We start from the raw sequence: 16873 nt of genomic DNA on the forward strand, positions 1-16873 counted from the left end.
ATCCCCGGGGATTGGCTTAGTGCACAGCGTCCGTGCATGGGCTCAGTGCACAGACCAGGTGAACGCTCAGTCACAGAGCAGAGTCTGCGTGCACCGCCACTAGCACAGTCCCCGTGCATGGGCTCAGTGCACAGAACACAGGCTGCATGCCACTGCACTAGCACAGTGTCCGTGCATGGGCTCAGTGCACAGTCTCCGTGCATGAGCTCAGTGCACAGTCTCCGTGCATGGGCTCAGTGCACAGCGTCTGTGCATGGGCTCAGTGCACAGTCTCCGTGCATGGGCTCAGTGCACAGACCAGGTGAGCGGTCAGTCACAGAGCAGAGTCTGCGTGCACTTTCAGAGCACAGCCTGTAACTCAGTGCTCAGTCTAGTCCGTCGTCTGATGCACAGGGCTCGGGCACTGCCCATAGGTGTACAGGGGGGTAGGGGGGGCGGGGGTGCACACGAGACGTCACGTATACTATTGGGTCAGTGTACAGCCCGGGTGGCACGCTTGGCGCTCTGCGTGCACAGTATCAGTGCACGGCCTGGGTGCACACGATCAGATCGGCCCCTAGCCCTTTAAGGAGGGGGGGGGCGTTGCTGGGGAATGACTCAGCACTGGTCATGGGACTCCCTGAGGCGTATAAAAGGAAACCCCGTAGCAATTAACCGGCTCCTCTGGTCTCCTTCTTGTCCAGTCCACAGGTGCAGCAGCAGAAGTGTCGCCGCCCCAGCCCCGCCGGCCTCAGCAGCACCAGCCCCGCCCCGCCGGCCTCAGCAGCACCAGCCCCGCCCCGCCGGCCTCAGCAGCACCAGCCCCGCCGGCCTCAGCAGCACCAGCCCCGCCGGCCTCAGCAGCACCAGCCCCGCCGGCCTCAGCAGCACCAGCCCAGCCCAGCCGGCGTCAGGCACGACAGCCTCAGCACCAGACCCGGGACGCCCACGAGCAACAGTGAGTCTGCGGCAGCGCCGGGGTCGGGTCGCCTCTGACTGTCTGCCTGCCGCCCTCCACCGGGGGCTCAGTAGGTCTCTGACCCCCCCCCACCCCCCGTCCTCTTGTCTATGCTCGTTCAGTCGTTCTCCTCCCTCTGGTCCCAGCCCCTCTGTCCCCGGGACGCCCCCACCCTCGTATTTTCTCCGCTGCTGGCCTCACCACCTCAAGGCTGGGGACTGTGGGGGCAGGTCCAGCAGGGCCACCCAGCGCTTCAGGTTCAGTCATCCCCCCCCGTCCCTCGAAGTTCACCGGCACGCCTTAGATTTTGAAAGTCTGTATAAAGTGCCTTGAGCGCCTCGCTTCGAGCCGTCTCGGCCCCGCGCTGACCTGTGAGGATCGAGACAGGCAGCGCCGACCGGTGCCCAGGGCCTGGCCCCTGTCCAGCGCCTCACTTTTGTTACAGCGCCAGGTGGTGCCCAGGGCACACACCTGTCCAGCGCCTCACTTTTAGTACAGCGCCTACCATTGCTAGTTCACCCCCTCCATGGCTGGGGCTTCAATCCACTTCCCGCCTACCTTTGCCTCTTTAATGTTGATTCAACTGACCCCCCCCCCCACGTGCCCAGGTGCCCCGAGCTGCAGCTCTGGCTCCTCTCCCAGAACGCGGGCACAGCACTCGCTTCACTGGGCTTGTAAAGCGCTGTGATGCTCAGGGAGTGTATGTGTGCGCTGCATGGAAGGCTAGCAGGGTTGGATTGGGATTACAAATCGGCCCGGGCAGCTAGAAGTGGCTCACATTTGCATATTGCCCATAACACACCTTCGGCGAAGTTTTGTAAAAAAATGGGGGGGGGGTGAAAAAAAATGCAGGGATTACTTATGACTGGTGAAACACCCCTGAATACAAGTGAGGCCACTTTTGCTGAGGCCCCCGCCCCCCTTAATATGCATACATTGATGGGCCGGCCCAGCGAGAGCAAGGGAGTGACACCTCTGCCCTTTTATAAAAGGGATCCATCGAGGCCCCTCTGCCTCCAGGGAGGCCCCTCAGGGCCACCCCTCGGGCCGCTGGCAGCATCCGAGCACTTCAGAAACCACCAAACCCCCGCAGCTCCCAGCACTGAACACTGCGGTATCGTAGCGCTCACCTGCATTTCTCGCTGCTCTTAAATTGCCAATCTGCTTACGCTCTTGACTCTTGACTCTGCACTGCCCTGCCTGTCTGCCATTTGTTGCATATCGCATCTCAATCAGCTATGTAAACGTAGCGCGCCATCTCTGTAGAGACTTCGCAGCGCCCAGGAGCATATCATTTCTATCAGCTGTGTAAACGTAGCGCGCCATTACTGTATTGACCTCGCAGCGCCCATACATTTCAGCCGCTCGTCTGCATTAATCAATGCTCGTAGCGCTTGAAATAGTCTAGACGCTTTGGAACCAATCAGTGCACAGTAAATAATTATCGTCGTGCCACTGTTTAAAACGCGCAGCCAGGAGGATTGTCTTGTGCTTGGACACATGTTTATTTTGTGCATAGCGTCGCGTTCAGGCTGTACCTCCATTTCAGGTTCGTTTACTGTCCTGCTGCCATTTTGTGCTTTGTTGCTGTCCCTCCCTGCCCTGACCTCCGCCCCGCCTCCCAGCTGACCCTACCTCGCCCCCCCCTACACTATCAATATATGACAGATGCTTTTACGCGCAGCGATCGCGCCCCTTGCGCCGAAGGTGTGCCAAAGATAAGCCTGTCTACGCCTGGCCCGCGCCAGACCCCCTGGTCCCCGCAATGTCCAGCCCACCCGCCTTACATACGACGCCTCCACCCTCTTAGCACTGAACCCCGGCCGTCTCCCCAATTGCGCCCAAGCCGCACCTGGACAGACCCATGGACCCTTTACATGCAACTCCTGCAAGTTTGACGGCACCAAGACCAATTCCACAAACACCAAACAGATCCGACACCAACCACCTTAAATGCATCCTGCTTAACACCCGCTCGGTCCATAGACATGCCACCGACCTTTGGAATCTACTAGATACCATCTCTCCAGACGTCGCCTTCCTAACAGAAACCTGGATGAACGCCTCTTCAGCTCCAGACATCACCATAGCCATCCCGGAAGGCTACAAGATCATCCGAAATGACCGCACCAACCAAACAGGAGGAGGCATCGCCATCGTCCATAAGAATTCCATCCGCATTTCGACCAGCTCAGACGTCAACCTCGCTAGCGCCGAACACCTCCACTTCCAGATCCACACCGACCCCAAGACCACACTCAGAGGCACCCTCCTCTACAGACCGCCAGGACCCCGATCATAATTCAGTGAAGACATCACTGACTTCATCACCCCACACGCCCTCCCCTCAGAAGATTACATTCTACTGGGAGACCTCAATTTCCATCTAGAAAAGCATAACGACAACACCACCACTCTTCTGGACAATCTCGCTAACCTCGGACTCAAACAACTAGTTAACACCCCCACCCACTATGCAGGACACACACTCGACCCTATCTTCACCTCCAGCAAACATATCTCCTTCAGTCACACCACAACTCTCCACTGGACGGACCCACAACCATCCTCAACCTACTCTGCGAAGAAACTGGAACAAAATCACCATCGACCACATCTCCTCATCGCTTCTTCAAAACCTCCCTGCCCACTCATCGGATCCCAACGAAGCAGCCATTAACCTCACTCAATGGCTAACTGCGCCGACAACCTAGCACCTTTGAAAAAACGTCAAATCAAACCAGGCAGCAAACGCCCCCTGGTTCAACGATGATCTTAAGAAATCCAAGAAACTTTGTCGCTCCCTTGAGAAGGCTTGGAAAAAAGACCCAAACAGCACCAGGGACGCCTTCAAAAACGCCACCCGTTTACATCACCAACTGATCCGGACAGCCAAGAAAGCCGCATTCAAAGACAGACTTGACAACAACGCCCACAACAGCAAGGAGTTATTCAACATCGTCAAAGAGTTTGCCAACTCCAACGACATCACTCCCTCTAAAACCCTTTGCGACTCCTTAGCTTCGTTCTTCCACGACAAAATCGCAGACATCCACAATAGCTTCGACAACCAAACCGGAGACCAACCCTCCCAACCGTATGCCGAACCTTCACCCCCTTTGAGCATCCTTAATGACTGGAACCCAATCTCCACGGAGGACACCATCCGCCTGATGAACTCCATCCACTCTGGATCCCCTACTGACCCATGCCCTCACCACATCTTCAACAAAGCAGACTCCATCATAGCACCACACCTCAGACGTCATCAACTGCTCTTTCAACACCGCCACCTTCCCGGAAAGCTGGAAACACGCCAAACTCAGCGCCCTTCTGAAAAAACCCACAGCTGACCCCACCGAACTCAAAAACTACCGCCCCATCTCGCTCCTCCCATTCCCGGCCAAAGTCATCGAGAAAGCAGTCAACAACCAGCTCGCCGCCTTCCTCAAAACCAACAAATCCCTCGACTCCTCACAGTCCGGCTTCCGAGCCAAACACAGCACTGAGACCGCACTCATCGCAGCAACAGACTACATTAGAACACTACTGGACAATGGAGACAGTCGCCCTCATCCTCCTCGACCTCTCGGCAGCCTTCGACACAGTCTGTCATAGTACCCTGTTACAACGCCTCAAAAACATTGGAATCCAAGGAAAAGCACTCGATTGGATCACCTCGTTCCTTACCATAAGAACTCAGAGAGTCCGCCTCCCACTGTTCAAGTCAGAGGCCACTGAAGTCATTTTCGGCGTACCACAAGGATCTTCACTCAGCCCCACCCTCTTCAACGTATATATGAGCCCCCTCGCGACCATCGCACGCCAACACAACCTCAATATCATCTCCTACGCTGATGACACTCAACTGATCCTCTCACTCACCAAAGACCATAACACCACCAAAACCAACCTACATGAAGGAATGAAAGAAGTAGCCGAATGGATGAAGCACAGCCGTCTAAAACGGAATTCAGACAAAACAGAAGTCCTTATCTTAGGTACCTCCCCCTCTGCCTGGGACGATTCTTGGTGGCCAGAGGCCCTTGGGAAAGCACCCATCCCGACGGACCACGCACGAAACCTGGGAATCATCCTGGACTCCTCACTCTCGATGACCAGACAAGTCAACGCCGTCTCATCATCTTGCTTCAACATTCTTCGCATGCTCAAAAAAACATTCCGCTGGATCCCCACCGAAACCAGAAAAACGGTCACCCACGCACTGGTTACAAGCCGCCTGGACTACGGAAACACACTATACGCCGGTACCACCGCAAAACTCCAGAAAAAACTACAACGCATCCAGAACGCATCTGCCAGACTCATACTAGACATCCCGCGTGAAGACCACATTTCTGGTCACCTGAAAAACCTCCACTGGCTCCCTGTCAATAAGAGGATAACATTCCGCCTCCTCACTCACGCTCACAAAGCACTTTACGAACTTGGACCCGAATGCCTCAACGCGCGACTCTCCTTCTACACCCCCTCCCGCCAGCTACGCTCTTCCAACCAAGCCCTTGCTGCTGTTCCTCGCATCAAAAAACCACCATGGGAGGAAGATCCTTCTCCTACCTGGCAGCTAAAACCTGGAATTCACTCCCCATTCACCTTCGCCTCACTCAAAACCACCTAGCATTCAGAAAGCAACTTAAAACCTGGATATTCGACAAGTAATTCCCCACCATTCTTCAAGCTCCTTGAGACCCTCTGGGTATGTAGCGCGCTATATAAATGACTTGACTTGACTTGCCCGCGTTGCCAACCCGACGCTGAAGGACACTCATCCAATCTCTCCCCCACTCCCTCGCGTGGGTGCAGCCAATCCCGGCCCGTGCCCCGTCCACCCCCACCCCCCCTGCTGCGGTGTGTGCGCTGTGGTCTCACTAGTATTCAGACTTAGTCAGCCTGGTCTGTTTTTGCCAATGCTCCTTTGTACCCCCTCCCCCGAGACTCACTGACTGTTCTTCTCTTCCAGTGCACAGCTACACCTTCATCTACTTCAACGTGCGAGGTGAGTGCAGCACCTTGAGGCCCATCAAGGGGCCCCTGGGAGGGTGGGCAGTGGTGGGGGAGGGTGGGCAGTGGTGGAGGGGGGTGGGCAGTGGTGGAGGGGGGTGGGCAGTGGTGGAGGGGGTGGGCAGTGGTGGAGGGTGGCTGGTGAAGGGTGTAGTGGTAGTGGAGGGTGTGCGGGGGGGGCTGGTGGAGGGTGTAGGGGGGGCACTGGTGGAGGGTATAGGGGAGGGGGTCGAGGGGGGGTCTGACCCCAGCGAGGTCTGGGCCTTTCACTAAATAATGCCCCGCTTGAGGGGCAGCTCGGGTGATGGGGGCAGCACAGCCGGTTTTTCTTTCTCCCCTGAGACATTTTCTTGGAAACCACAAGATCAGAGGGAAGGGGCGGGGCGATGACATCACACGGCATAGCAGCCTGCGTGGACGCATCTCCTGCTGCCTCTAGGCGCCTCCTGCCCCAAAGCAGCTCAGACTCGAGGGGCGCCTGGAGCTCCCCACACCTGCGCGAGGGGCCTCGTGCCGAACCCACCCATTGTCGTGGTCTCACCTGGGCTTTAAGTGGAAGCTTTTATATTAAATCCAAGCCATAGTTGCAGCTTATGCCAATAACAACCATTGGCAAAGCCAATGGACCTGACTGGTTGTAGGTGTGATGTTACTTGTTGTCTCATATCGGGATGCCACGACCAACAGCAAAGTAAGTCAGCAGCCCCCTGTGCTAAGCATAGATTTGTAGCTTACGTGTTTTAAACCACGCCCCTCATTACACTGGCCACCTGGTGGGTGGGTTTCTAATGTTATCCTTTTACTGTCATTTTAATTAATCGAACGGTTTAATCAATCGGCCACGCCCCTTTGTGAGACCCTCCAGTTTCATCCCACTTAAAGCCCTGAACCCACCTTGGAAGATGGGCCCTGGAACCCCGCCGTGGATGAGACGGGCCTCGGGGACAGGACCAGACCCTCGAGTGTCCACCCCTCCCCCTTCAGGCCCTGCTGTTGCTCTCCGCCCCTGGTTTATTTGATGCTTTTTTATATAGCGCAGACTTTACCCGAAGGTGTCAGAGCGCTTCACAATAGGAATAGAATTGATACATGAAAACATTACAAGTGAACAAATTACAAAAGCAAACGTTAAGTTACAGGAGGAAAGAGTGACATGTGTGCAGGTTACAGAAGCGTACAAAGTAAACATAGAGGTAAAATACTGCAATACATGGAGGACACTCAAGCACAAGAACAAACGTTCCGTAGGCAATGGTGGCACGTGTGCAAGTATCAAAAGCAAACAAAATGTGAGAGGTAGCAAACAGTGTGTTACAAGAGAAGTGGCGCGAGCAAGTAACAAAAAGTACTAAAGACAGGTAGAAGGATAACACTGCAATCCATGGCAGAACACGCTGGGAAGGCACTGCCAGTCATGGAGTGTAGAGGTTACTATAATCGTTCTTCGCCCTCTCATGCTGTTTATTTATTTGAAGAGTCTTCTATGGCGCACACATTACCCCTACGGGTATCTGAGCGCTGTACAAAGTTGCGAAAGCAAGAATAAACACTAAGGGAACAAATGAGGTATTTAAATAACCACAGGATCTGTTAGAAATGGGGTTTCTGGTTGGCTAAGGATTGCGCCAAAGCCAGGCAGAAACCACCACTCTAGTCAGGGCAAGGAAGTTGCTCGCCAAGACAACCCCACCTCACCCTCCTTGGTAGCTTGGCACGAGCAGTCCGGCTTATCCCGGAGGCAATGTGTAAAGCACTTGCATTTGCGCAACACACAGAGCAACACACTAGGCACACCACCAAAAGGAACTCCACACAAGGTTATAGATAAAAATAGCCTTTGTATTACCATAAACACATTAGATCACAATTACACTGTGCCAACTGGCACTGGGCAGTGTTTACAGGGGATTATATACACAGGACAGGGCCACATGGTCCACCGTCAGATATTAGCACTTTGTAGAAATAGCACTTGGAATAACTGTAGCATAAAATAACAATTGTAGAACACAACCAATAACCACTGGTAAAAGGTAGGTACGCACTACGCAATACTAATCACCTTAGGCATAGATCACGCAGGGAAACAAACTCACTAGTATAAACCATACTAGGTAAACCAACCTCCTCATCCTGAAAACATGGAGGTATCGCAGGCATTAGGTCATTACACATAACGCATAATTCACATTAGGTATAAGGTAATCACAAACCTAGTAGGTAATCACATTGCGCCAAGATCACATTAGATACCGACCCAGGCCAACTAGCCTTCCATGGGGCTCAAATGCTCTTAGTCCAGGATGTCTAGGCTGGCTGCGCATGCAGCGAAAAGCAACCGCGCAAGACCTGGCCTAAACATGACCGCTGCCCACTACTTGCGGGGCAGCTGTGTAAATGTGCATGGGCACCCGCGTGCCCTATGAGCCTTCGGTGGGACTAAAGACAAAATTCCCCAAAGCGTTGCAGCTGTGTGCGCTCTCGCAGGACAGCTGGAAGAATGTGCATATACAGCCTGGCACTCCTGGTTCCTCCTGGACCTTGCTGGGCTTCTTCGGTGTCCCCACTGGGACTTGTAACTGGACATGGCCCCCCAAGTCATCCTTGGGACTTTTAAAAACAGGCCCCCAAAGAGAATAAACACAGGCCCTAAATTACTGGTATCCCAGGCCCCTCATGGGGACTCTAGAAATAAGGAGCCAAACTGTGGGAATGGCCAGGGGCCCCTCTGGACCCTCTCAACCAGTGTACTCCTCGTAGGAGCGGCCTGCTGTCAAGTGGGGCCGCTCAAGATACACAAACTGGACCAACCTTCGGAGCAGCCCTCTGGAAAGCAGGGCTGCTCAGGGTAGAGGCACCGGCGGGGTGCGCAACCTCACTCCTTCCCCCAGCCCCTACCTGAATTGGCATCGGAGGAGACTGGAGCCCTCTTCTGATACGGCTTCCCTGGGCTGCGGGGCTCTCAGTTCTCGAGAGCCCCGGGCAGACTTGTCGGCTCTTTTCATTGGCTGGCCTTGTGCACCGGAGCGCTGGGTGGGCTCTAGTCTACTTCCGGCTAACTTCCTCTTGGGCAGCCAATGACAGCGCGGCTGTCATGACAAGGCTCCGGGGCGCATTAGCCAATGGCGGTGCGCCCTTCTCCAGGAAGCCCCCGGGCCGGTAGAATTGATTTTTGAGGTTGGCAGCAATACGGGGTAGGCTCCCATTTAAATGAGTCCTTGGCGGGGTGGGTACCCGCTCGGCCATAAATAACAGCACAAGGTCCCTGGCGAGGTGGGCACCCGCTAGGGCATTTAAAAGGGCAGATGTTCGGCAGGCAAGGTGGGGTGGGCTCCCGCACCGCAACGGCGGTTGCAAAGGGTCAAGTCGCAGGGTGGGCCCCTGCACAACAAAATTAAAAAATCAGCGGGGTGGGCACCCGTGCGGCCGGCATCACCGGGGGAATCCCTAATCTAGGGATTCCCCCTATCCCCCTCACCAGAGTGACGCTGCACGGCCCCAACTCTTCCCGGGGAATCAATCAAAGTGCTCCTCAGTAAAATAAAGATGTGGCGCTTTCCAGGTGCTGGGGGTGTAGTCCAAAGCAAGTCCGTCAGCGGGCATGGGGGACAAAGGTTGGGCTTAGGGGCCAGCTCACAGGGCCCTCCAACAGGGTGGCGGTCCTCCTGGTACCCAGCAGCAGCAGGCCCCCTTCAAGTTAGGACACATTTTACATGGGGTCACAGCCCCTTTTTATACATATATTTACTTTGTCTGGAGGGTGCAGGGTAGGGGGAAAACCAGACGGAGCTGGTTCTGGAGCACTTTGTTGTGCTCAGCCCCTCTCCCCATTCACAGGATAGGCTAGGGGCAGCACAGGGGGCGGAGCCAGCATTGTGTAGGGAAGGCTCAGCCCTATTCAGGTCCCAGGTGTACTCCTCCCTCCCATCAACATGCAGATCTCCCTATTCACCACCGGGCAGACCCATCCTGACTCCTGGAGCCAGGCACACTAGCCAGCTCCAGACAGTCAATTCACATTTACTACAGACATGTACCATTCTAGAAGTGGCACTTCCACACCAGACATTAAATCTGCGCACACCGTGGCTCAGCATTTAATCTCACAAGTTAGCACATACGAAATTCGCCCCTGCACTCTCCACACATCAGGAACTACCATGGACACACCTATCCCCCATGCATTCCTACGGGAGGGCAGACCAATCTCACCACACGCACTCAGACTGCGCATGCACTTCACACTGGGACAGTGTTAAAGTGCGCAGAAGCCAAAAACTAGTATCAGGTCACAATTAAAAGCAAAAAATTTAGGGGTGAACCTGCAAAATGGGCCAAGTCCAACAGGGTCCAACAAAGGGGGACAAACTGGGTCAAAGGTCGGGGAGTCAGCCAGACTGGATAGAGGGGGGGGACATTGGGCATCAGCCAGACTGGAGGGGGGGACAATATGGGTCAAGGGGCAGGGAGTGGTGTCAGCCAGTCTGGAGGGACCAGTTCAGCTTCAGAGGGAACATAGAAAGAGATAAGTGAACAAATGCGTACAATTTAAAATTAGCCGCCCCACTGGGTTCTTATTCTTGCCCCTCATGCCACCTCTTGCTAGCTGCCCCTTGGCTTACTCTCCCATGGTTTATTTCACCTCTAATGCCACCTCTTGCCCTCTTCAGGTCGCGTGGAGGCGGCCCGCATGCTGCTGGCAGACCAGGGGCAGGACTGGAAGGAGGACGTTGTGACCTTTGACCACTGGACCCAAGGAGACCTCAAAAAGAAATGCGTAAGTCTGACTGAACCCGGGGTGCGGTGGTGCAAGCTGGGCTGGCAGTCGGTATATCGGAGGCGAGGTTTACTGGAAGGCGCCTGAAAGTGGACCCAAGGCGCTGGGACGCGCTTCGTGGCGCTGAGCCGGTGCTTCCATGCTGTGATTTGTGGATTTCAGGTCTGCCAGTGGATAAGGGTGTAAGGGGAGACTGGGGTGCCTGAGGCCCAGTGCCTGGACATGGGTCAGAAGGCGCTAGTGTGCCCCTCCTCCCGAGCCTGGTGTGTGGGGTTCAGGTCAGCCACACTGCTGCTTAGGGACTAAGGGGCAGATTTACAAGCCTCTTGCGCCTCCTTTACACTGCCGTTGTGTCGCTTTTGTGACGCGGCGGTGCAAAGCCAGCGCCATGGTGCGGGGTATTTACAACATGACGCATCTAGGGAGATGCGTCAAGTTTTAAAGCCCTGCGCCACATGTAGGCGTTCTGGCGCAGGAACTCCTCCTAAAAGTGGCTGAGTGAAATCTACAAGATTTCACTCTGCCACTTTTCAGGCCATGCTGCGTCAAAAACCTGCGTCTGCTTGACGGAGGCATAAGGATTGACGCAGCGTGTTAGGCATAGGGGCACCCTGAGCCTTGCTGGAGCTGCATCGCAGCTCCAGCAATGCACCGCCCTTACGGCAGCAGATGTCACGCATCTGTCCATTTTTGCCCCATGGTGCGCTGCATTGTAAACCATGAACAAGCATTGGCAAGTTCAACACATTTAGTTCTTGGAAACTTCTCCCAGAAACGTGGCTAGTTGAATATGGTCACTTTAGGTGGCCTGCTCCAGTAGGGAGCCAGTCAAGGGCAGTCCTTGTATGTAGGCGCTAGGGGGTTAGTGGCAGGGAGTCCCATACTTAAGGATCCCAGGCAGAATGTGGTGAGACACTGGTGTCCCTGGAAGTCTCGGAGCAGGACAGTATGAGAGGAGGGGGGGGGGGTCAGTTGTCATTGTGGAGGGGGTTGGTAAGCTGGCGTTCTGGTGGGGGAGGGAGTAGCCCCTCTGCTATGGAGGGACAATCTTTCTAGTGGTGGGGGAGCAGTCCTGGGGAGGTAGAATGAGCAGGCCAGGTAATGTTAGTTTCGGGTGGAAATGATGGAGGGCAGATATTCTGTCCTGGACTTCTAGGTGCTTGTTCATTTCACCCCCTGTCCTTCCCCATCACAGGTGTTTGGGCAGCTGCCGGGCTTCAAAGATGGAGACTTTGAGCTGTACCAGTCCAATGCCATTCTGCGCTACCTGGCCCGGAACCACGGTGAGTGGAGTCTGGCAGAGGGGACACCTAACCTGGTGGGGTGGGGGGCGTTAGCACAGGAAGTGTCTTTGAAAGGCTGTTCCTTGCTAAGGATCACTGCATGCAACAGTTGACGTTGTTGCACCAAGGATATTGTGCTGCATAACTAAATACTTAAAAGGTCCCAAAGACGCGACCTATTGGCTATGCCAATGCATGTTTTACATTTTTAGCCAATTACCCCTTAATGTTGTGATGTCTGGAAACCTGGTCTCTGGAGCCGAAGCCTAAAATGGGCACCTGTCAGAAGAGCACGCGCTCCCTCCTGCCTTTCTCTTAGTCTTTACCATTTCTAGAAAGAATGAAATATTCATGACTTGTGGAACTTTACAGCCCAACCTCTCCCAGGACCCCAGACTGTTCAAAGCTCGGAGGCTGCTGTCCAGGAGCAGTGACGTCCCAAGTTAGGGAGGGGCAGGGGGTCCAGGGAGCAGAGAGAGGGAAGAATGGAGAGCAACAGAGGCCAGAGGGCTGTGGCGGAGGATAAATGGAAGAGGGACAAAGGATAATGAGCAGAGAAAGGGGGGGTTGAAGGGGAGAGAGGAATGCAGGAGTGAGGAGAAGAGGGAGGGATGATGGAGGTAACACGTGGTGCTACAGCGGAGGACAGGGCGTGCAGAGACAGCAGAGGAAGGGAGTGTGCGCAAAGGAGAACCAGCATTGGCCTAGCCAATAGGGCTCGCCTTTGTGACCTTATAAGTGTTTAACCATGCAACAGTTAATGTTGTTGCACCAAGGATATTGTGCTGCATAACCAAATAGTTATACAGTCCCAAAAGCGAGACCTATTGGCCTACAAGGATTCTGTTAGGGCTACGAGCCTAGTTATGGTGTCTTGAAGGGGCAGCCAATAAGCGCCTCGCTTCATACCGCCTTCGCCCAATTGTAACCGAATACTTCAGCTCCAGTAGCAAAACGGCAGAAAAATGCCCTGTTTGAATCGAGCTGGAGGGCGTGGGTGGAGCAGCCTGTCTCCATCCTCAGGACTCCTGTCTGGTGGAGTGGAAAGAGCCTGTGAACATGCATGCAAGGTCCATGTCAGAGTGTGGAAAGGGCCTGTATGTACATAATTATGGCGATTCCTGAGGAACTACGGGTTATCGCTATCTGGACAGAGCCGCATGAGGAATTCATTTTAAAGCTTATGGGATATCCATTGGCCATTTCCAGGCGGCATTTTACCAACATGATCTTCAAACCACAAGGCATCCCGCTGTAAATATTAATCTTCATGTCTCAATGTTTGCCCACATTGATACGGTTGGACGTCCATCTGCGTAACTGTTTGCCCAGATATATAATTGCAGTGCCCTTTAAAAGACTATAACCTATAATAAAATCATCGCAATTTTCAATCGGCACTATCGCTTTACAGCCGGCGTTAGTCCTCTAAACCCCGTCAGGAAGTAACATTTGAGACCTTGAAGAGCTTTCTGCACTAATCTTTGTATCCATTATCTGGAAACCTGTTATCTCTTTTTCTGTGAGCAAGTTGCTATATACTAACTTTCAGTGCAATAGACGGTCCTGATGAAGGCAGTAATGCCGAAACATGCGTAGCTTACATCTACCGCATTGCCTCCATCTACTCTACATCTACTGTATAGTTATTGTCCCTTTGGAAATGTGTTGCTAATATAATAATTTTATCTAAATTCTAGTTTTGTACATTGATTTTGTTAATGTCACTATATATGAATTGATATGAACTAAATCCAAAAGAGACAAATGAGATTTGTAAAATAAACAAATCTATATTTCTATAGTAATATATGTGTATTATTGATCAGTTCATTGATCACAATAAGTGGTTACATTTGTGCATTACACCTAGAATATATTGTCATTTGTTCATTTAACTGGCTATAGTACTTTTCCTGAGGTCTTTCTTTTTCCCTGCGTATAGCTAGTTCATTAGTTATGTAGGGGCCCCCTTCTTTCCAAAGTCTAACCCGCTCACTCCCTGTTCCTCCAGATCTCTACGGAAAGGACAACCATGAAGCGGCCAACATGGACATGGTCGCCGATGGCGTGGAAGACCTGCGCATGAAGTACGCCAAGATGATCTACCAGAACTACGTGAGTGGCACTACCACCTCTCCTGCCTGCTGTCTCCCTCCTTCGAGGAAGCACATCCGTGCACTTGGCTCCTGGGACTTGGCACCCGGCTCTTATAAAATGGCGCCTGGTCATTAAGGTCCCTCAAGCCAACCATGGTTCTTGATGGTCTGTCTGCTTCAGCTCCAAGGATGCATCTTTTGCTTTTTTTCACCCTTTTGGTGACCTGGTTATTCCAGGATGCACCCCCCCCCCCCGCATGGTGCATGTGAAGCCCCTTCGACCCACTCTGGCTGCAGTTTTGTCCTCTCTGCAGTTGTCCTGCTGCAGTCAACCTTCTCTCTAAAGACACTTGATTGTTTTCACACCTCTGATGCTGGCCCCTCCATGGATTTCCTCTTAACCACCCGAGCCCTGCCCCGCATCTGTGGGGTGTGGCGAGAGCCGCTCTTCCCTCCAGCCATTTCTTTCTCTTAAATGCATTTATCTATTCATAATCTGTTTACAAGTGTGGTGTGCAGTTTACACCTTACCTTGTTAGTTTATGCGAATGCCTGTGTCTACATGCATTGGTCCAGTAAAGTCAGGAGTGTTGATTTTGCCAATGCTTGGCTTATGTGGTGGTCCAGAGGAGCTGAATCTCCTCTAGAGATTCTTGACTTGGGTTTCTTTCTCAAAGTGAGCACTATCAGAGCCAAGAGCCACGTTTACAAAATGTAAAGTACACACTTAAAAATAAAGCACAGCTTCTCAGCCATCAAACCACTATTACCCTCTCCCATGAAGGACTCCAGTGAATTCCCCCCCCCCCCCCGCCCACACTCATTTAGAGTGGCCTTCATTTATTGCTTTTCACTTGTATAACTTTTTTGAATTGGATTAGGTCCCAAACCATCTTCTGAGGATAGACAAAGTCACTTTAACCACAATGCAACAGCCAATCAGGCGTCTAGTAACGCCTCCATCAGGTCCTAGCATCTTTCAAGCACAGAATCGTTCTGTTTCTAGGAGTGTCTGCTCCAGGAAAGGCCACGGTATATCTTGTTAGCGTACCTAGTCCCAAACTGTAGTTAAAAGCCTGTGTAGCAGTATGGGTGGCAGGCGTGTGGACAGTACAGACCACGGTAACATTGGTGTGACTGGTAAAAGGAATCACTGTTATCACTGGCTCCTGGCCGTCTCACGTGCCAATGCTTGTTATAGATGTATTAACATAAATTTAGGCTTATTACCATGGATGAACTGACTGGAATTGTCCGATCACAATTCATCTTGCAAAAGAAACAATTGATGGACGGAATGCTGGACAAAGCAAACACCCACCCCCAGTCACAAGGATGTGGGTTGATCTATCATTCTTTTGCTCCACAGACGCTGATTGGTGGGTTCCACTCTGGGCCTCTTGCCCACCTGCTCTTGTAAGTCTGATCAGATTGGGTGGTTGTGTTCTGGGATCTCGTTTCTTTGACATCACTCGGCCTCAATCGGAAGGAATGTTGGTTTGAAGATGTCGACTGCCATTCAACCGCAGTCTTGAAATGATACAGGGATCTTGATGACTAAGTCTGTTTCGTTTTTTCCCTCCCCCAGGAGGATGGAAAGGCTCCATACATTGAAAATCTGCCTAAAGATCTTCAACCCTTTGAGTGTCTCCTGTCAAAGAATCACGGCGGGAAAGGGTTCATTGTTGGAAACAAGGTAAGTGGATCGTCTCTTGTGGTGGTTGACCTCTATCTCTTCCAGGGTCTCGCCTCTAACTCTGCCTTCTCTCTCCCTTAGATCTCGTACGCGGACTATGCTCTCCTGGACATCCTCTTCGCTCACCTGGTGCTCGCTCCAGACTGCCTGAAGGACTTCCCTCTCCTCCACGCATACGTTGAGCGCCTCTCTGCACGACCCAACCTCAAGGCCTTCCTGGAGTCAGATGCCCGCAAGGCTCGCCCTATCAACGGGAATGGCAAACAGTGATCCCCAGTCAGAGATGATCACTGGTGGGTGCTGGCCACCTCAAAAGATGGACTGCTACTGCCCACCTGCACCCAACTAGAAGTAGCCTTTACTCCCAAGTGTTGGGTGGCAAAGCACTCTGTAGCCGCCTGCACCTAGGCTGAGGGCTCCTTCACCAGCACTTGTCTAACCCCGCTCAGGTTTCAGTTCTCTAGGGACTTGCATGGAGCTCTCCAGGGGTGAGCGTTTGTGTAGCTCTTTGGGAAGCGAAGTAGTTCAGCTCTTTGTAACTTTTGTAAACTAGGACAACTAATGGGTAGTCTGTGAACACATCTCTTAAATGTCAATCTCTGAAGGACCAAATAATGTGAATCTTTGAAAAAAATGTTTTTTGTACCATGAAGGTAAATAAATGCTCTGAAATGTGAATGTTTCTTGCTTCTTCTTGGAGGGGTGGGAGATGAAAGAACAGTGATGTACACTACCACTCGCCTTCTTTTTGCAAGATTTTAGATACTTCTCTTCCCCAGCAAGAAGCGTCCTGGCCTTTACCAAACACAAAGTCCCCCTCCCACTCTTCAGTGTTGCTTAGGAGCTGTATGTTTGTAGCATGTATGGCTTTATATACACATGCTAGCCATACACCTGCAAATCTAGTGTTTTGCTCGGATGTGTGCACGTTTTTCATCTAGGAAGTAGACCACCGCACCCCTCATCCTTCTATACATCTTCACAGCCTTCAACAGTTTCTCATCGCACTCTTGCAGCCAGACTTCATGACGCTGGGATACAAGGAGCTGCCCTTGACTG

General features: G+C 52.6%; 1 protein-coding gene across 6 annotated transcripts; it reads left to right on the top strand.

Moving 5' to 3' along the window:
• Positions 1 to 592: 592 nt before the first annotated feature.
• On the top strand, positions 593 to 16492 carry LOC147736662 (glutathione S-transferase P 1-like). Of its 6 annotated transcripts, none has more exons than XM_086953421.1 (8): positions 593 to 706; positions 868 to 937; positions 5919 to 5954; positions 10630 to 10736; positions 11932 to 12019; positions 14034 to 14137; positions 15707 to 15814; positions 15896 to 16481. In XM_086953421.1, the coding sequence occupies exons 1-8, from the start codon at positions 593 to 595 to the stop codon at positions 16082 to 16084; spliced, it is 816 nt and encodes a 271-aa protein (XP_086809547.1). In that variant the 3' UTR covers positions 16085 to 16481. The 6 variants fall into 6 exon arrangements, with proteins under 6 accessions (XP_086809547.1, XP_086809542.1, XP_086809543.1 ...); XM_086953416.1 differs by having other exon boundaries at positions 635 to 747; positions 884 to 937; positions 15896 to 16492; XM_086953417.1 differs by having other exon boundaries at positions 641 to 805; positions 915 to 937; positions 15896 to 16492.
• Positions 16493 to 16873: the final 381 nt, after the last annotated feature.

Source organism: Lissotriton vulgaris, chromosome 1_2 (assembly GCF_964263255.1).
Source record: "Lissotriton vulgaris chromosome 1_2, aLisVul1.2, whole genome shotgun sequence".
Taxonomy (NCBI): domain Eukaryota; kingdom Metazoa; phylum Chordata; class Amphibia; order Caudata; family Salamandridae; genus Lissotriton; species Lissotriton vulgaris.

What these genes read in the sequence shown, in the direction of transcription:
- LOC147736662 (XM_086953421.1), top strand. Translation starts at nt 593, where the DNA reads ATGACTCAGCACTGGTCATGGGACTCCCTGAGGCGTATAAAAGGAAAC. An exon ending in AGATGATCTACCAGAACTAC is followed by an intron (nt 14,138 to 15,706) that starts GTGAGTGGCACT and finishes TCCCTCCCCCAG; the next exon opens with GAGGATGGAAAGGCTCCATA. An exon ending in GGTTCATTGTTGGAAACAAG is followed by an intron (nt 15,815 to 15,895) that starts GTAAGTGGATCG and finishes TCTCTCCCTTAG; the next exon opens with ATCTCGTACGCGGACTATGC.